Consider the following 21,726-nt stretch of genomic DNA (forward strand, 5'->3'; position numbering starts at 1 on the left):
CACTGTCAATTGCACGAGCTATGTTGCATTATAGCTATAGTTCACATTCCTCCTCCCTTCTCCGGGGAAGTACTGCAAAGCAGTGGCCGCTGGTGCTCAAAATATTTTTTTTGGGTGGGGGGGGGGGGGGGGGCGCAAACAGAAAAATGTAATAGGCATTACTTTGCGGCAAAAAACGCTGTTAAAAATTGCGTGACTTTGAGGTCACAAAAGTGTGAAAGTGGCCTTCAGTAATCAAGGTATAGTGTGCCCCCTTCAATGCAGAGTGACCACAGCGTGCCCCCTTTCAATGCAGAGGGACCAGCGTGCCCCCTTTCAATGCAGAGACCAGCGTGCCCCCTTTCAATGCACAGTGACCAGCGTGCCCCCTTTCAATGCAGTGACCAGCGTGCCCCCTTTTAATGCAGAGACCAGTGTGCCCCCTTCAATACAGAGATCATTGTGCCCCCTTCAATGCAGAGACCAGCATACCCCCTTTCAATGCAGAGACCAGCGGGCCCCCTTTCAATGCAGAGACCAGCGTGCCCCCTTTCAATGCAGAGACCAGCGTGCCCCCTTTCAATGCAGAGACCAACGTGCCCCCTTTCAATGCAGTGACCAGCGTGCCCCCTTTCAATGCAGAGATCATCGTGCCCCCTTTCAATGCAGAGATCATCGTGCCCCCTTCAATGCAGAGACCAGCGTACCCCCCTTTCAATGCAGAGACCAGCGTACCCCCTTTCAATGCAGAGACCAGCGTGGCCCCCTTTCAATGCCAAGTGAACAGTGTGCCCCCTTTCAATGCAGAGACCAGCATGCCCCCTTTCAATGCAGAGACCAGCATGCCCCCTTTCAATGCAGAGTGAACAGTGTGCCCCCTTTCAATGCAGAGACCAGCGTACCCCCTTTCAATGCAGAGACCAGCTTGCCCCCTTTCAATGCAGAGACCAGCGTGCCCCTTTTAATGCAGAGATCATCGTGCCCCCTTTCAATGCAGAGACCAGCGTGGACCCTTCAATGCAGTTACCAGCGTGCCCCCTTTCAATGCAGAGTGAACAGTGTGCCCCCTTTCAATGCAGAGACCAGTGTGCCCCATTTCAATGCAGAGACCAGCGTGCCCCCTTCAATGCAGAAATCATCGTGCCCCCTTTCAATGCAGAGACCAGCGTGCCCCCTTCAATGCAGAGATCAGCATGCCCCCTTTCAATGCAGAGTGAACAGCGTGCCAAGCCCCCCCCCCAAGGACCAGTGCACTTACCTGTAGCGGTGGCTTCTCTTCAGTCCCCGCGTCTCCTCAAGTCCTCCCGCCTCCTCCTCGGCCAATGGCATGGGGTTTGCCTTTCGGCCAATCAGGAAGTGGGAGACCCGCTTCCTGAATGGCCAGGAGGAGGATCCGTGTTACAATAGAGAATTTTCATTCGCTATTGTCACACAATGGGTGGGCTCGGGGCGCACTGCTCTGCGCCCCGGGTCCACCCTTTGCTGAAGCCTATTAGAGCCTCTGGCTCTAATAAGGTGATTAAAAAAAAAGCCCCATTAAACTCCAGGCGTCCAGCGCCCCGCATGTAGATTAGGGGGCCGGACGCATGGATAGGGGGTGCGGCGCCCCTGTGCCCCCAATGCACCGGCAGCCACTGCTGCAAAGCCTGCTGGTGTACCAGTTGGATAAGGCAGATTTACCTCCTATTAATGGGAGACCTCAATTGCTATCTACACCTCTCGTTAGATAAGCACCCTACCTGGGAAACTTGGACAGGGGTAGGTCCTGTATAGCTTTTTAACATGAGGTGGGCTGGATTGGGTAAACAGGGAAAACAATTTTCCTGTTTACCCAAGTCTCATATTTCCCTATCCCTCAATGAACAAGGCCTGGGTACTCCATCCTTGCTCCCTTACATCTTGAGTATCGCTTACAACCCTAGAGGGATATCAAACCATTCCCCATTGATAATTCATCTAGCAGTGAAGCCCAAGACATCCTTACTGCAAGCCTCTTGGAAGTTAAATGCCTTTTGGCTAAACATCTTTCCCTCACATGCTACTGTGCACTGCTTCATAACAGAATTTTGGGTGACAAATCAGGGCCAGGAGGGTGAGCAAACTGGGAGATTACTTGCTAGAATTGCTAGATCCCAGAACTCAAGGAGTTCTTTTGGTGCACTAAGAGATGTGGATGGTAGCCTGGTCAATATCCCAGATTCTATAATGACAGTAATGGTCTAATTTTTCTCCAATATATATCAATCGAAGCAGGTTTGTACACATGTAGATATTTTGGAATACTTGAGCAGTGTCCGCTTACTAGAACTATCAGCCACAAACAGTGAAATGCTAGACTCTCCGATTACTTTGGAGGAGTTACCACAGGCGACTCTTGCATTCCCCAACTGTTAGGCTCAAGGAGATGACGGTTTACCAATGGAGGTATATCAAACTGTATGGGGAACAGATCATGCCACATATGCTAAAGGTGTAAAATGCTGCTAGGCAACGTGGTATTTTACTATACTCTATAACAAAAGCTAATATAATCCTTCTACTTAAACCAGGCAAGGACCCTTTGGACCCCGGGTCCCCGGCCATTCTCCTTACTTCAGAGTGACAAAAAAAATCCTTGTGAAGGTTCTGCCTGTCAGAATGTTTATACTGCTCTGAATATAACAGTGTCTATGTATGTCAATAAGCAAAGATCTGTGCGGTAGGAAAATCTCCACTTATTTCCACAAATCAATATGTAGCGAATTCTTTTTATTGATTAATTTCTTTTTAAAAGCATATACCAATCTTAGTGAAAACAGTCTACAGTATGGAATATATAAGAATATTTATTCACGAGACATGTATTCACAATAAATGATCAAACTTGAGATGACACAAAAAGATAACTTTACATAAAATATGAACTTCAAACAATAAATGCAATGTGATGTGTAGCTCAATAATGAAAGTAAAAATAAAGCAAGATTACGTTTTCTCCAGGTATAGTATAAACCATAAATTAATGTTCTATATAATCAGACCACAATGGTCTGCGCAATGCACAACCGATGGTCACTCCACTGCAGATGAAGCAAAATTAGGCTATGCAAAACGTGAGACTAATACGCCAATATGCGCTAAATCTGATATTCATAAAAAATGTATAAAAAGCAAAAATCAACTCTTAGAGAAAAATCTACATATGGTTAATACGGCTGGGACTGTAATCTCATTACCCTTAAATATTACATGTAAAACATTTAAGGAAGTACATAAACAATATTGAATAATAATCAAATAATTAGCAAGGAATATTTACCATATTTAAAATGGCTGCTAGCTTAAAATGGTCGTTACCAGAGTCCTTAAGATGGCTGCCTTTCCAAGATGGTGGTCAGGTAGGGAGGAGTTTCGTTTGGCGTCCCTCAAAGTTTCAGATACATGATGGAGCAAAATGGAGTCTGTATAGATGAGTCTATGCATGGCTGTAGTAGCGTGTGTATTGTATATGTAATGCATGTTGTGCAAATGTCCTGTGTCTCTCATCTAGATTTTCCTTTTTATATGGTATAGAACAAAGGACTATTAAAATTACCATAAGTTAAACCCAGAAGGAGTGACATTATCCCCATTGGTTGGGACATCTTAGTCATTAACTGGAGAGGTCATTGGGTGACACCTCTTGGTTGACCAGAATTTAAAATTAAATGATAATTTCTCCATATTTAAGAATATCATAAAATAACATAAAATGTATCCATACTCTCATCTATTACATGTCCATTTAATATCCATCATGTATCTAAATAAAGATTAAATCTGGTAACACCATTTTAATATTTAATATATCTGATTTAATATATATATCTATATATATTGGAAATTACTTTTTAACCTAAGACTTCAATTAGTAGTAGTCAGTCACCAGAGATGGCAGTATTGTGTTGATCTTAGGTTCAGTATGACAGCATTATTTACCTACAAATAAACTTTGAACCTTATATTGACAAAGAGCTTACCATCTCAGACTTTCTAGAGTCTAGCAAGGTCAGAAAAGTTTTATGATTAATTTTTACAGCTTACAAAGGTTTAACATGAAGTCTTTCTAAACATGCAGTGATGAGTAATCAAAATCAGTTTAACTTTCTTTTAGCAAGGATGAAACAATTATAATATATAATGGTTTTCTACATATCTATGTATGTTAGTTATATATATATTTCATTGTTAATATTCTGTTACATATAAGATATAACGTATCTGTAAATCTTATTTTTAAATGGTTCTAAACACAAAAAATACTGACTAAGGTTTATGGTCCCACACACAGATAAGATTATCTTGGTATAGCGTCAGCTAGACTTTATCTAAAGACAATCAACAGGCTATTTATTTATTACCTTAGGTCAACACAACATGTCTGTGTAAACCTGTTTAAGAAGTTCCTGAATAGACATTTTTTAGTTAAAGGAGATTTAAACTTTCAGTAACCTAACAAAAATGGATGTTACTGCTTAATATTTCTATGTAGAACAAAATATGAAATATTTAATTTCTTCTCTTATTAATCTCCCCAAATAAGCCTGACATGCCGTTACGTCTCAACAAGGCTCTCTCTACGATTAACCACCCAGATCAATCTGGCTTCATGCCTCAAAAGTCTACAGCAGACAATCTGTGCAGATTGTTCCTTAATTTGCAGGCTAGAGCAGATAATACAGGCAATAAAGCACTATTATGCCTAGCTGTAACCATAACCTTTGATAGAGTGGAGTGGCCCTTTCTTTGGGCTGTCCTATCTAAATTTCGCTTTGGCCCTTTCTTCACGTCCTGGCTCAAATTATTATATATTCATCTAATGGCAGCTATTGGGGAGGCGGGTAGGAATTCATGCACATTCTCCCTGGGCTGAGGCACCTGTCAAGGGTGCCCCCTGTCACCATTATTACTTGCGCTGGCGATTGAACCCCTGGCTGCATCCATTAGGCAAACCCCAGATATAATAGGCTTCCAATTCGGTGAATTGCAGGAGAAAGTCACGCTTTATGCTGACGATACTATGTTGTTATTGGGAGACACCCTGGAGGTGGCAATGAGCACTATAACCAAATGTGGGGAATTTTCAGGTCAGCTTATAAATTGGGATAAATCTGCGTTGATGCCCCTAGACGATAATCCTTTACGAGTCATTGCCCCCTCCTGCCCAGTGCCTGATTTATGCATTCTGCTGTACACATCGAAAAAGCCTGACTTGTCCACTGGCCTAGAGGCTGAGATCTTCGCCAAATCGAATCGTCTGTTGCCTGCATATGCCTTCATATAAAAGATTTGAAATAAGACCAAGCATTTTCAGCAGGTTAATGGTTTCACTTGTTTCAGACTCAAATGAGCATAAGGACCCATTCTTGAAGATGTTGTGAAGGTGAGTTGCACCCCACTTATGCCAGCTAGAGGCCTGCTGTAGTTTGGCTATCTCTGGATAATGGTTATTATTAACCATTATCCAGAGTTAGCCAAACTACAGCAGGCCTCTAGCTGGCGTAAGTGGGATGTAACTCACCTTCACAACATCTTCAAGAACGGGTCCTTATGCTCATTTGAGAAATTAAGCATGAAATTCTGCCTACTCAATCTATGTACTTTTATTATATTCTACTTAAACATGGTGTAGTGGTGCAAGTCTCTAGGGTGGAGTGGCGGCAATCCCCTGCATCACTATTAAACATGATGGCTGAAACCGTTTCCATCAAGGGATTTATTTATATTTCTAGATGCTACGCAATGTTACTAACAGATATTTTTTCCCCCCTGAAGGTGGGCGAAAGATGGGAAAGAGATCTTGGTCTTTTCAAAGAAGATCAATAGGAGGAGGTTTTACAGGCAGTACCCCAATGTTACCTTAATGTTACAGGTCATCGTAGCCGTATTAGTGCACTTGTGACAGAGACAATTGAGTACTGTCCGTGATACTTATTTTATTTGCACTAACATACAATTTTTCAGGACAAGCTTTCGGGGTATGTGCCCTTCATCAAGATCCAAGCAGTACTGATTCACAAAATGTTTAGCTAAAGGTAAAAAAACACACAATCTCTAAGCCAAAGGAAAAAAAAGAGAAAACCAAACAAACATAAACAAATTTAACTGGCAATGGTAATGAAACTAGCATTGTTGGTGAGATAAGACATAGGGAGAGCTGAAGACAGGGGGGAAGGTGGGGGGGATAGTCACAGAGGGGGTCGTAAAACTGTAGGATAATGAGTAAGGAAACCCATATCTAAATTTAAGCCGTTATTTTTTGTGTCAAAAAGAAGTATCATTCTTAATTCAAAAGTTTTCCTTTCCTGGATAGTTCTAAAATTCCCTTTAAGAACTAAAACATTGAGGTCTTCTATAGTGTGGTCCGGTTGTGAAAAATGATGTCCCACAGGTGTGCAGAAACTATCTTCTTTATGTTCCTTGATGGTATACCTGTGCAAATTCATCCTCGCTTGCAACTTCCGTCCTGTTTCGCCTACATAAGATCCTTTGCTACATCTTTTGCATTGGATGAGGTACACAACCTTACTGGAGGTGCAGTTGTATGGTCCTGTTATATTAAAGGTCCCATTTGTGTGTGTGGCACTTTTAGACAGATTGATCTGTTTGCACAGTTTGCAGCATTTTTTTTTTTTTTTCAAATTCAATGTTTATTGAGGAGAGAAAGGTATACAAGTCAACAAAGGCAGTGAATTGAAATACAGCCGAACATCAAGAAAACAGCGTAACATGAGGCGTAAATCATATAAACATAGCCGTATGCGAGAAATGATAATATACAGTGCATCAGAGTATGTCTCAGGATGGCAGGTTCCCAGAGAGAACCATACCCCTACTGGCATCTGTCACATGGCTGGCATACCGGAGTGTGGAGGGCATCTCACGGGGTCGCCAATCCGAGAAACCACAAGAAGGCAGTAGTGTCATGTATACCTTACAGGAACGGGAGAAATTTTCAAAGAAAACAGGTAGAAGAAGGATAGAGCAAAGATCAGGAAGTGCCACATTGGAAGTCCTCCATCTCATTAATAAACGTCACTTTGCGCAACCACATTGCCACAGTAGGAGGGTGGGATTGCTTCCATAGGAGAGGAACACAGCTCTTGGCCGCTGTTAGCAGTATGTGCAAGATCGACTTCTGATAAGACGCCCTTGGGAAGCTGTGATGGTGGAGGAGGAAGAGGGCTGGTTGCAGGGCAAGGGTGTGATCTGTGAATTTTTGGATAATACGGAGGACCTCCGACCAAAAAGAATGTAATTTTTTGCAAGACCAAAAAATGTGGAGAAGGGACCCCACCTCCACGCCACATCGCCAGCAAAGATCCGAACAGGAGGGGAACATCCTGCGAAGTTTTAAAAGAAGTGTGAAGATTGGTGGTGGCGCTACCTATGAAATAAAGGCAACCGTATATAATGCCCCTTGTGACGTGAAAGGGGAAATATATTGGTAAAAATACCCACAAATGGTGCAATATCTAAAAAATATATAATAATAAATCGTGGATAAAAAGTGAGAACAGAGATTTATTCAAATCAAACAATAAATGCAGGAAAAAAGTAAACTGATGGCGTGACAAAAGACCCACAACCGGAAATATGTGAGTGGTTTCCAAATAAACTATAAATGTGCCACGTACATATGTGTCAACGTAGGTGATAAAAATAATTTATGGTGAAAAAAAGTGGATAGGTGAAATTCCACGAGTGGCCACTAAGTGGCGCAAAATGGTTAGTACAACCTGTATGCTGATGTATGGGGATGTTCCTCTTCGTGATAAGCGAGCAGTCAGAAAGGTCAGCGGCGGGTGCCCTGAGTGCTCACATAAAAGGAAAAATACCCCATGGTGAATAGTAGTAACACACAGTTATACAAAAGCGGCGTAGTAGACTCACTCGTACAGTAGATCAGGATCAGAATAGTCGTGTTCGCCGGGAGGCTTCCGCGTTCCACGGCCGACAACCGGAAGTGACGTTTGACGTCGGAGACTCCGCCCTACGCGTTTCGTCACAATGACGTCAACTGGAGCGCCATTTTGAATCATTCTTAATTCAAAAGTTTTCCTTTCCTAGATAGTTCTGAAATTTCCTTTAAGAACTAAACCATTGAGGTCTTCTATAGTGTGGTCCAGTTGTGAAAAATGATGTCCCACATGTGTCTTCTTTATGTTCTTTATGTTCCTTGATGGTATGTCTGTGCAAATTCATCCTCGCTTGCAACTTCTGTCCTGTTTCGCCTACATAAAATCCTTTGCTACATCTTTTGCATTGGATGAGGTACACAACATTACTGGAGGTGCAGTTGTATTTAAGGTCCCATTTGTGTGTGTGACACTTTTAGACAGATTGATCTTGGCTTAAATTTAGATATGGATTTCCTTACTCATTATCCTACAGTTTTACGACCCCCTCTGTGACTATCCCCCCCCCACCTTTCCACCTGTCTTCAGCTCTCCCTCTGTCTTATCTCACTAACTATGCTAGTTTTATTACCATTGCCAGTTAAATTTGTTTATGTTTGTTTGGTTTTCTCTTTTTTTTTCCCTTTGGCTTAGAGATTGTGTGTTTTTTTACCATTCTGCTAAACATTTTGTGAATCAGTACTGCTTGGATCTTGATGAAGGGGACATACCCCAAAAGCTTGTCCTGAAAAATTGTATGTTAGTGCAAATGAAAAAAGTATCACGGACAGTACTCAATTGTCTCTTAATGTTACACAAAGGCTTATACAACTATATCTACTTTTAAGGGTACATTTCACACCAGCTAGATTATTTGCAATAGGCATTTTAGATTTCCCAAATGTTCTAGGGACCATGGGGATCTGATTCACTATACCTTTCGCTGCCCCAAACTACATCTATACTGGGTGGGAGTGTTGAATACCATAAACTTGGTGTTTCAGACCTCGATTCCACTTGACCCCAAGCTATGTCTTTTAGGTATATTAGATGACTTTCAATTGCTGGTCCCCACGAGAGAGGCGGTGGCCAGAGCGCTCTTTCAAGCTCGAAGGGTAATATTTCGAAACTGGAAGTGAAGTCTACTGACTTTCCTTTTACATAAGGAATGGGTACAATGCATGGGGGAAACCCTTAGATTATAGAAATATATCAGCATAGAGGGCATCCATGTAAATTTAATAACTTATGGCAGGCATGTCCAAAGTCCAGCCCGTGGGCCGCTTTAATACAGCACCACAGGTCATTTGTAAAAGTCTATTCTTGTGGCCACTGTGAATCTCCACGCGCTGCTTAGGACCCCTGGGATCTCTGGATCTTTCAATGCCACGGGACTGCATGTATGCCATATTAGTTCTTTAAGCATTCATTTTGTACATCCTCTTATACATGCTACTGTTTTGAATGACTCAAAATGATGGTCCATCCCGGCCTGCTGCATCCAATTCTGTTTTTTTCTATTACTTGTGAATACACTTTTGTTAACACCCACCACCCGCCCCCTGCCAGATTTATATTCCTTGATCAATATGGCCTCGGACTTAGCCAGATTAGGGAAGACTAAAAAACACAAATAAATCCGGCCCTAGTATGACAGGACTAGTGCCCTCTCCATGATAATTGGCATAACACCTGGGGGTCAAGTAGCTGCTGTGTGGGGAACAAAACACACCAGGAGGGATGTTCAAAAGTATCAGTCACATAAGGGTTCACCACATATAAGCGCTATATGAAACCACCAATGATGATTACTGATGGCAGCAATAATAGTCATGAATGATGCCAATGTAGAAAATAGAACATTGAAAAGTTGTCAGGACAACCATACGAGAAGCAGGCACTTTACGCTCCACTGCATTGGGTCACCCCACATGCCGCTCACCACCTCCTTCCCCCAAAGTCTGATGTCATGTCCAGGTCCCCTTCCCGGTCGGCACTCATCGTGGGTATCCATGGACATCACTGTCCAATACACAGGAAGAAAAGAACTTCCCAGACGAAGCGCCGGGGAGCGGAGCCACCATGTCAGAGACCCTCTCATTCCCCAACTCAACAGGATCAGATCGTCCAGCGACTGCAGATCCTTGTCCCATTTGGCAAGAATCTCCCTCTGCAGAGGTCTGGTAAAGAACCGAGCAAACGGAACCGTCTTGAAGGTGGAAACCATCAGACCCAGCACTTGCATGCAAGTCCTGAGCGACGACCGACGGTTGGATAAGAGACGCCGAATCACATCCTGCAACGTCAGTAGTTTTGCCTGTGGAAGAAACACCCGGGCTGATGCTGAATCCAGCATCAGACCCAAGTAGTCCAGCTTGGTGGACGGAGTCAAAGCCAATTTCTGAAAATTCAGTGTCGACCCAAACTCCTGTAGAGTTTGTCAGTAATGTCCAAGTTGACTTCTAGAGCCAAAGAAGACTCTGCACGCAGAAACAGATCGTCCAGGTAACCTAGTACCGCAATCTCCTTCTGCCGAACCAAGGCCAACACTGGGGCCAAAACTTTTGTGAACACCCAAGGAGCTGAAGCGAGACCAAAAGATAACGCCACAAATTGATAATGCTCCTCGCCCACGGTAAAACGCTGGTGCCCGACTTATATTGGAATATGAAGGTAAGCGTCCTTGAGATCAATAGAAGGCAAAAGACCCTCTTGATGAAGGAAAGCCACTACCGTGCGAATGGACTCCATCCAAAATTTCTGAACCCGCACAAAGTGGTTCAGAGCCTTGAGGTTCAAGATCGGGCGGACCTTGCTTTACTTCCTGGGAACGGTAAATAGATTTGATTAAGAACCTTGAAAACATTCCGAATCTGGAATTGGCACAATGACTCCTTGTGCTAACAGGTCCTGCACTGCCCTGTAAAGACCCTGCAGCCGATCGTGACACAGACGTAAATTGGAAGGAAAGAACCTTGCTGGAGGCAAGGACCGAAACTTGATCTTGTAGCCAAACTCTATAGAGGCAACGAACAAACGGTCACCTACAAAATGTAGATCAGTTAGGACCTTTTTAGAAGCCTGGTCGGCCAACCAGTGTTTCAACCAAATCATGTTGCGAAGGACCACCGCCGTCACAGATACTCTGCCAGCCAAAGGGGCGGCATCCAAAGATGCATCACAAATGTACTGTAGCCCCTGGGCCAACTGATCTGCCAGCTCAGGAGGATGTTGATCCCCTTCCAGATCCTGGCGTAAAATTTTTGCCCATTCCGTTAAGGTCTGGGATACCAAAGTGATAGCAAACACCGGCCTCAACATTGAACCTGCCAAAAGGTATCGAACCAGAGCCTCAGCTTTCTTCTCCACAGGATCCTTACAGGATAGAGAATCCTCCACCGGCAAAAGTGTGGCCTTATTTAGCCTGGAAAACTGAGAGTCCACCAACCGTGGAACCGTTAGTTTCTTCAGGAGAGACTCCTGAAAGGGACATCTCCTAGCGAAATGCTTGTGCATTCCAACCATGCGTTTCGGGGATCCCTACTGACTAGCGACAATCTCATCAAAATAGGCAGGAAAGGGGAACACCTCAGTCACCTTGGAAGATCTGCGGGTACCAAACTGCACCAGTGTCGCCGACTCAGCATCAGTCCTCCAACTTTAAAGTTTCCTGCATGCGCGTTTAATGCGCGGCTGCAGTGGAGGAGGATTCATCCTCACTGTTAGAGCACTCATGTTGCGTGGATGCAGACCCAGTGGGCTGACTCGCGTCTGCAGCAGCCAAATTAACCTCAGATTCTGAGGAGGCAGAGGATACAGGCGAAGGCGGGGGGCACTTCTTGCTAGGCCGCCTTTGCAGGGCCATATCAACCTTTGACACATGTGACTGCAGGGCCCCCGTCATGGCCCCCAGAGGGTCCTGCAGCTGCAAGGAGTGGGTCAGGTGGTGGTACACATTCCAGGAGCTCCATGGTTAAATCGGAGCCGCACTGTGCCCAAAATAAATATATCAGAGGAAGGGCTGTATACCCACAGAGACTAACCACCAGACACCAAGAGCTGGATCCAGAGCACCAAACAGCCTGCCACACTGTGATCAAAGAGGAAGAGGAAGCGCTGACACTGTCACTAAAGCCCCCGCTGCATGTCACCGTACTGGACTTAAAGAAAATGGCCGCCGCATAGACTACAATGGGAAACCCAAAACATGGCTGCCGGACTACACAAACATGGCTGCCGAGGCTGAAAACAACCCTCCACGGCACAATGGCAGCACCACCCAGGACCCCACTGGAACCCAGGGAAGTAATAGTCCACCAGGGAGGAGCCCCCTAGGCAGTGGCGGCTGGTCATATGGGGCGCAGGGGCGCTGCCTCCCCTATCCATGCATCTGGCCCCCCAATCTACATGCGGGGTGCCGGACGGATGGAGTTCAATGGGGCTTTTTTTTTTTAACCATGTGATTAGAGCCAGAGGCTCTTACAGGCTAAAAAAAAGGGTGGGCTCGGGGCGCAGAGCAGTGCACCCCGAGCCCACCCAGTTGTGTGACAATAGCGAATGAAAATTCGGATCCTCCTCTGGGCCAATCAGGGAGCGGGTTTTGAGACCCGTTACCCGATTGGCCGAAAGGAGAAGCCATGCCATTGGGCATTAAGGAGGAGGGAGGAGACGCAGAAGACAGGGGGAAGAAGCCACCACCGTCTGCTGCTGCATCCAGGCAGGGTGAGTGGGGGGGGGGTCCTGTCTGTCTGTCCGTCCTCTCTGTCCGTCTGTCCTCTCTATCTGTGCTCTCCTCTCCTGTCTCCCTGTGGTCGGGGGGGGGGGGGTGGTGTGCGGCCTGGTGTGGTCCCTCTGCCACCTCCCCCTGGCCCATGAAGTACCAGCCACCACTGCCCCTAAGGACCCCCCCACAGTGCAATAAACAGGGAGCCGCCAGCGGCACACTCCCACCGCTCCTCCGGCCCAGCAACAATGTAACACCCCCACCAAGAAACACCCATGCACCCCAAAGGGAGACTAGGGGAGATGGCTGGGGCAGGTGAGGGTGACCAATGCAGGGAGAACCCTGCTAGAGAGAGGGGGGAACCAAGAGGGGAGGAAGGACACAGGGGGGGCCTACCATCTTCAGGAAGGGCCCGTGACCACCCCAGAAATTCCCAGAGAAAAGAGGAGGGACACTACTCACCACACCTTGGCATTAGGCGGGCACCACTCCCGGCAGTCCACCGCGCCATCTTGGATGGGGGCGCTGCGGCCAAAAGTATGCTGCGACTCTGATCGTGGCCGTTGTCATGACCAGGGCTTTGTGACCCCCACGAGGTGCTTCACTCGCTGGTCAGCCCCCATCCAGTGGGGCTATGTCGCGGCTAACCTAGCACAGTGCTAATAGTTTGGTCGCGCTTGCATGCCACTCTGGGAAGGCCATAAGGATCTAGGATATCCAGTGCATTGCCCAGTCCAGCTGTTGATTGTAGTTCACACAGGAACAGAAAATAACAAAGAAAAAAGAAAAAAATTCCATTTAAAAAAGGAAAAAATATAGAACGGCAGATCCCAGCAGGGAGCCAGGTCCTTATTCCTGACTAGGCAGAAAAAACTTAAGTCCTATACCAGATGGTATACCCTCTGGGACTGCCTCAGGGGCGTAGCCAAAATTGTTTCCGCCTAGTTCTACTCGTGAAGAGAGAGCAGCATAAGCCAAAGGGTCTAAGAATACATGGAGCTGTGTCTGTCAGAGAAATGTGATTTCCTGGTGCTTCCATGGCAGCAGGGGCGTAACTACAGGGGTTGCAGGGGTTGCAATCGCTACCGGGCCCCATGCTCCAGGGGGCCCGGTAGCAAACCAGTGGGTGAACTTCTAGGATCTCAACGGTCACACTTGCGACCGGGCCCTGGCATTTCACCACTGTGGGGAGGCCCCAAGATTGCAGGAAGGGGGCCCACTGCAGAACTTGTGAAAGGATCCTGATGCGGGACCATAATAAAAGGCCATGCAATGAGAGTAAAGAGCCCCAGGATTAGTGGGTAGAGCCCCGGGCTTGAAGGGAAGGGCCCCGGCCAGGAGTCTGGGGGGCCCTTCATGGTTTCTTGCATCGGGGCCCTGAAGGTTCTAGTTACGCCTCTGCATGGCAGCATACCTGTGATAGAGCTCCGCCTCTACTCCACCTTCAGGACTAGAAAGACGCCCCCTACTCCCAGCATTCTCCTATTTTCCTCATGCCTCTGGACTGGTGATTGAGGAGGAGTGGAAGAAGACGGAAAATAAGTTTTCACTCGCAAAGTTTGAGAAACTTTACCCTCTAGTTCCAGCTGATTCGGAGCCCCTGGATTTGATGCCAGTGGGGGAAACAGCAGTGACCCAACTAGCAAAGAATGTTTCTCTTTCTATGGATTCAGCATTCTTTAAAGATCCTTTAGAGAGGTGTATGGATCTGGATCTCAAAAGGAGCTATCTAGCTTCAGGTGCAGCATGTAAGCCAGCAATCGCCCTTACATCAGTGTCCACAGCAATAAAAGCCTGGACAGAAAAGTCGGCTATCAGACAAGATGTGCCAAAGCAAGACATCATAAAGGCACTGGATGAGCTGAAGATGTCGGCCGATTTTGTCGGAGAAGCAGCAATTGACACCATTCGCTGCTCAGCCAGAGCAATTCAGTCATGGCCAAAAGGGCCTTATGGCTAAAGCCGTGGGCAGCGGATATTCCTTCAAAACAGAACTGGTGCAGCATTCCCTTTGATGGGAAGGCACTGTTTGGGGAGAGATTGGACAAAGCAATTTCCAGAGTGACTGGTGGCAAATCAGGCTTACTTCCACAAGACAGACGGGCTGGGAGATCCAGAAACTTCTCTTCTAGATTTCAACAATCCCAGGTCAAGAAATCTCAGACAGTCTCGCCAAAATAGAGATGGCCGGAAAACCTGGAGGGATACCCAGTCTTCCTTTCTGGGGACAAGAAAAAGTAAACCTTTCTCCGCCCCCCAGGATAAAACAAAATCCTTTTTTGACATAGGGCAGGCCCAAACACTCCCGGTGGGAACCAGGCTCAAACATTTTGTGCCAGTTTTGGCAAAAAGATGTCAGGACCCTTGGGTCCTATCTACAATAAAACACGGACACTACAGGACTTTCTTTCCTCAGCCTCCTCAAGATTACTTCAAGAGGACAGAGATCCCAACATCACCACAAAAAGCGAAAGCTCTTCTGCAGTTAATAGCGACTCTCCAAGTACAGAGCGCAGCAGTTCCAGTGCCCACTTTGGAGCAATATACAGGTTTTTACTCCACTCTATTCCTCATTCCAAAGAAAACTGGGGGATGGAGACCAGTAATAGACCTGAGAAAGCTCAATCGACATGTCGATCTAGAAAGTTTCAAGATGGAATCTCTGCAGATGATAATCCAAGCAGTACAACCAAAGGATTGGTTACTCTCAATAGATCTTCAGGATGCCTATCTGCACATTCCAATTCTTCCGTCCTCTCAGAGATACCTGAGGTTTGCAGTGGGGCATCTTCATCTTCATTTTCAGTGCCTTCCATTCGAACTATGCACTTCTCCATGGGTCTTCACAAAGGTCCTAGTCTCTACAATAGCCCTTCTCAGGGAAAAGGGGCTACGGGTATATCATTACCTGGACGACATCCTCTTGCTCGTGGACAGTCAGAGTCACCTTCTTGCACAGAGGGACATCTTGTTACAGTCTTTGACCTAGGCAGGGAGGTTAATAAACTATCAGAAGAGCCATCTATCCATCTATCAGAAGAGCCATCTAACTATCAGAGATGATCTATCTTGGAGCATTACTCAACACCAGTCAGGGTACAGTGTCATTACCCATACAGAAGGTGAAGATCCTCATTCAGAGAGTTTCCAAGATTTTGCGCAACCCCCTGCCTGACAGCTTCTCTCTGTTTGAGCCTCATAGGTTAAATGTCAGCATGCATTCCGATGATGCCATGTCACGTTGGCATCTGAGGTACTTTCAGACCGGCTTCCTAAAACAGTGGAAGAAACAACGTCTCTCACAGACCATCCTCTTAACACCATGCATGCGCAGAAGTCTTCATTGGTGGAGGAAGCTTCAGAACCTCTCCAAACTGCGATAGTTGGGTTCCCTCTCCTGGACCACAATTACTTCAGATGCCAGCGGAAAAGGGTGGAGAGCCCATTTTTGAGGAAATCGAGGTCTGGGGAAGATGGTCCTTTCAAGCCGAGAGCCTAGTCTCGAACATCCTGGAGTTGAGAGGAGCATTCCTAGCTTTAACCTCTCTAGCTCCCCACATCAGAGGCAAGAGAGTCCTTCTATGACTGGACAACAGGGCAGTAGTCTCCTATATTCAAAAACAGGGCGGGACTTGCAGCAGGTCGCTTCTGTCAAGAGTAGAACAGATCATGCTGTGAGCAGAGAGGAATCTCCTAGACCTCAGAGCAGTGTATCTCTCGGGCAGGCTAAACAATCAAGCGGACATTCTCTCCATATCTTGTCCGGAAAACAATAAATGGGCCCTGCATCCACACATATTTCACCAGATCACCAATCACTGGAAATATCCTCAGGTGGATCTGTTCGCTACACCACAGAACACCAAGCTTTCCAGATTTATCTCCCATTTCCACACCCCCAGATGGAAGCAGTGGATGCTTTGACATGCACCTGGGACTTCGACACAGGATATGCCTTCCCACCTCACCCTCTTATTCTAAAATTCTTCCTGAGGCTCCTGAAGGAACCAGTACACATCCTGGAGATTCTCCCTTATTGGCCCAAGAGACCTTAGTTTCCACTAGCCATGCGGCTGTCTGTGAACACACCTCTGACACTTCCCCTGTTCCCTCAACTTCTACCGCAGGGCAGAGTCTCTCATCCAAACCCGCACAGATTGGATCTACCAGTGTGGAAATTGAGTGGCTTTGCGGCTGTGAAAAAAAATAATAATTTTTTTGATCGATTCTCACCTTCAGTCTCCAATATTTTGGGGTTCCTACAGACCGGACTCGACCTAGGCCTAGGTCTCAGTTCATTAAAAAATCCAGGTGGCCGCATTATCAACGGCAACAAATTCAAGATGGGCGATCAACAGAGTGGAACTGCGACCTATTCAAGGTTTCACCCCTAAAGTCGATACCGCAAGTCACCTCAGGGAATCATGGGCCTTGCCAGTTTTTTTTTTCCCAGTCAGAAATAGACCCAAGCTTGGACATAATGAAAGTCCTCAAGAAGTATCTCGAGGCTACAGAAAAATTTAGAACATCTAACAGGCTGTTCGTTATGCCATGGGAAAAAAACAGAGGAAAGGAAGCCTCTAGCAGGACTCTTGCATCCTGGATTGTCAAACTAATACGTAAAGTGTACAGGGCTAAAGGCATGGTTCCTCCGGAGCAGGTAAAGGTTCATTCAACGAGATCAATTTCTGCCTCATGGGCAGCCAGAGCGAACGTCTCCCTGGATACCATCTGCAGGGCTGCCACATGGTCGTCTCAGCACACATTTATAAAACATTGAGTGGACCCTGTAACGCTCACCACTGTAGAATTTGAAATAAGGACCATGCAGGAAGCCCTTTCTTCATCTAAAGAAAAAAAAACATTTCCTTGTGTTTTAGCATCTACCCACCCTTTTGTCAGCTAGTTATTTATCACAGGTATGCTACCATGGAGGCCTATCCATGGCAGCGTACGCTCCCTCCCTCAGTATTCTATATCACAGGAGAATGCTGGGAGTAGGGGGCGTCTTTCTTTTAAGCTATTCACTAGTCCTGAAGGCAGAGTATCACAGGTATGCTGCCATGGATAGGCACCAGGAAAGGAAAATTACAGTAAGTATGATACAATTTTCCGTTTTTATGACATTAATTTAGCTACAGTGCAGGCAGGGCACTAGAAGTTCATAGCTTTTTCTTGGTGTCTGATTTCTTTTTAATTATGTAAAATTAAAAAAATTAATACTAATGATAATCTACTCTGTACCTGTCTAGTCATTTAGAAGATGAGTTAAGGCATGAGATGGGAGAAGTTGATTTGGATAAAGCCTCAGAAGATGAACTTGAATTCTATTACTTCACGTAAGTGTGATTTATTGTTGTAAGTGATACTAAAGGCATTGGCAATGTTACGTGAACAGGAATGATTTTTTTTTCAAATGCATGTATGGTATCTAAGCACATGAAAAGCAATCAGATACTACATACATACAGTATCTGGTTTAACTAGTAATGATCACATTTAAATGGACTTGTTCTCCAACGTTAAAGGCATTTTGCTACTTGGCTTCCTCAGCTCAAATGAGCATCAGAAACACACCTAACCACATAGGTAACAGTCACCTCAATCCAGTCATCATGGTATAGGTTACCTACCACGTGACTTGGAGTTCATCTCGCTGCATGGCTAATAAGACCTGTACCTTCTGACAAGTTTTGTACACTTTCTCTTTATCAATCTCAGCAGGAGTCCTGTCGGCCCAACTTCTTATAATTTCTAAACAATCAAGTACAGAAAAATTGTTATTTTCATCCTGCATACCCCATGTCTATTACCAGAATCAGGGTTTTCACTAGGCCAGTAAATAACACGTTCTTTTAACCATTCCTTGGTAGATTTGCTACTGTGATTTAAATCATCATGTTAATATATTTATTTCTGGTGCAACTTTTTGGATATGGCCTCACATTCTCAGCCAGCACACTATGCTATGATGCAAAATTCATACATGATTGCAAGCTACCCAGGCCCTGAAACAGCAAACCATAACATTCCCATCACTAGGCCTCCCAGTTGATATGAGGTTCTTCTTAGATTCTGTTTTCAGTTTGAGGCAAACATGTCTACTGACCAAACAGCTCTATCTTTGATTCATCCGTCCACCGGCAAGGAATTTTAATTGGGGATGGGAACCTTAGCGAACACAATATACAGTGATATGGGACATACACACACCTACACAGGTTTAACTAGATGGACTGGTGTTTTCATTCAACTGTACCAACTATGAAACTAAGAAGAGCATACACACTTCAATAGAGACTGGCTGATATTCAGCCCATTTGTATGGCAGCTGGTCCAACAGAAACTAGCTGAACGTTCGGCTTCTGGCAAAGGGGCATAACTGAAAAGGTCTGCTGATCGGCATCCAAAAAGCACTCTCAGCCAATGGCTGAGAGCATTGACTGTTGTGTTCTGGTTGGGGGGGGGGGGGGAGGGGGGTTTGCTTGATCTCCGTCTAAACACAATAGCTCAGGGGGGAGATCGCTGTCCTAACATAAGATTGTTAGTACCGCAGCTCTTCCTGAGCTGGGTTGGAAGGAAAAAAAAACTGCTAGTGTGTACCAGGCTTTAGTGGCTAGGCCTTTTGTATTTCTCTGCTGTAAAGTTACAATTATTATGTGTAATGCGCTTATCTTTATTTTCTGAAGGGTACATGACTTTGATCACAATAAACTTCTAGATGGGCTGGAGATTATGGCAGCATTGCATGATTCTCTTGATGAACACATAGGCAATGTATTCACGAAGGATGAAAAAATTAAGCACTACATAGGTATGTTTCTCTATTTATGTCTCTTGTCCCTGATAAAAGTCCCACATTCTGTTTTCCACTGGCTTATTCATTTTTTGTTGCAAAGGTGTTTATGCATTTTGTAGTAATGTAACAACTAACCAAGTTGCACACTCACAGGTGTGCTAAAAAAGATATTTGCATACATACAACCATATATCATGCACATATCAAAGTATACATATAGTGCGTCCGGAAAGTATTCACATTACTTCACTTTTTCCACATTTTGTTATGCTACAGCCTTATTCCAAAATGGATTATTTTCTTCGAAATTCTTTAAACAATACCCCATAATGACATCAGGTTAGATGGGGAATGTCAGTGGCAGCCATTTTTTTTTTTTCAAATTGTATTTTTATTGAACGGACAACTTCCAAGCATTATAGCAGTTACAGTCAATAAAGATCAAAAACCAACAGATAAAACATAATAGCAAAAACACAACGTGATAAGGAAAACATTTCAATTATAATAAAAAAGAGTAATGTCGGTAATAAAAAAAAAAAAAAAAATGATCAGGCTGGACCTTTATGTGAGAAGATGCATATCATAGGGAAAAATACTCTGTCATCCATTTCCATTTTATATAGCTCAAGAGAAGATAGAGAAGAGGCAAGACAGAATTTAGAGAGAAAAAGAAAGAAAAAACAGAAATAAACTAGAAAAGACATGTAAAGAAAAAAGAAGGAAGAATTGGGTATAAAGGAACAGGTGGGGGGGGGGGGGCATAACATTGGACCCAACTGGGCCACAAAATCCAGGCTCAGCAATTTCTTTCCATTTCAGAATTGTCTTCTGTGATCAGAGACCTGCACTCTTATGAGAGGACAAAAGTTTTCCATTGACGCCATTTCAAGATGTATTTATCAGATTAGTGTTGAGCAGATAGAACTAGGTTAGCCTATTTATCTCTTCCACCTTCTTAATCCACATGCCAACACTTGGTGCAAATGGACTTTTCCATTTAGGAGGGATGCACATTTTGGCAGCGTTTAGCAAATAGGGGACAACAGAGTTTTTGTACTGCCAAGCTGGAATGCTAGAGGCGTGGAGGAGGACGAAAGCATGGTCATTGGGGAGCTAGTGGTCTGTAAACCTCTGGGCAATGTCACGGACCAGTTCCCAAAATTGTTTTAGCTTAGGACACGATCATAAAATATGCAAAAGCGACCTCCGATCTAACCCACACCTCCAGCAATGGTAAGAGAGGGCGGGGGAGGATTTTTTCAGTTTAACTGGCATGTGGTACCATCTCATTAGGAGTTTAAAATTGACTTCATCGTCTTTTTGCAGACAGATGTTGTGAACATGAATTTAATTATACAGTTCTGCTGATCTGCAGAAAAGGTACAATTCAATTCTCTCCCATTCAGCCCCACTGGTGTGATCAACATTAAGTAGAGCCTAGACAGCGTGTGAGCCAAAACCAGTGGCGTACCTAGAGCATTCTGCACCCGGGGCGGATCCTATATCTGACACCCCCCACCTTAAAATGTAAAAACGCCCACAAAAATTTTGTAATGTTTTCAAGAATATTTATTGCACACATTTTACAGCCCCCCATCACAGTGCCCCTTGCAGTCTGCCCCCCCCGTCTCTCTAATCACAGTTCCCCCTTTTGCACTTTCTGCCTCCCCTGCACAGTCCTACCTTTGGTATTAACAGATAGCTAATAATATTAGCAATGTGTTTGAGTAAGAGATAGGAGACATGCTAAAGGAGATGGTCAGAGACTGCGGACATAGTACAGGAGATGGTCAGAGACTGCGGACATAGTACAGGAGATGGTCAGAGACTGCGGACATAGTACAGGAGATGGTCAGAAACTACGGACCTGATACAAGAAATGGTCAGAGACTTGGGACATGATACAAGAGATGGTCAGAGACTACGGACGTGATACAAGAGATGGTTAGAGACTGAGGACATACAAGAGATGGTCAGAGACTGAGGACATGATACAGTAGATGGTCAGAGACTGCAGACGTGATACAAGAGATGGTCAGAGACTGCAGACATGATACAGTAGATGGTCAGAGACTGCAGACGTGATACAAGAGATGGCCAGAGACTGCAGACATAGTACAGGAGATGGTCAGAGACTGCGGACATAGCACAGGAGATGGTCAGAGACTGCGGACATAGTACAGGAGATGGTCAGAGACTGCAGACATGATACAAGAGATGGTCAGAGACTGCGGACATGATACAAGAGATGGTCAGAGACTGCAGACATAGTACAGGAGATGGTCAGAGTCTGCAGACATGATACA

At 45.0% G+C, this 21,726-nt stretch overlaps 1 protein-coding gene across 1 annotated transcript in view; it reads left to right on the forward strand.

Moving 5' to 3' along the window:
• Window positions 1-21,726, forward strand: part of LOC309551370 (multiple coagulation factor deficiency protein 2 homolog) — a 72,551-nt gene that overhangs the window by 20,773 nt on the left and 30,052 nt on the right. The window contains exons 2-3 of the mRNA XM_082251942.1: window positions 17,871-17,957; window positions 19,308-19,432. Coding sequence (XP_082108068.1) covers window positions 17,871-17,957; window positions 19,308-19,432 — 212 coding nt within the window. The remainder of the gene's footprint in view (window positions 1-17,870; window positions 17,958-19,307; window positions 19,433-21,726) is intronic.

Source organism: Pelophylax lessonae, assembly GCF_965119305.1.
Source record: "Pelophylax lessonae genome assembly, chromosome: 3".
Taxonomy (NCBI): domain Eukaryota; kingdom Metazoa; phylum Chordata; class Amphibia; order Anura; family Ranidae; genus Pelophylax; species Pelophylax lessonae.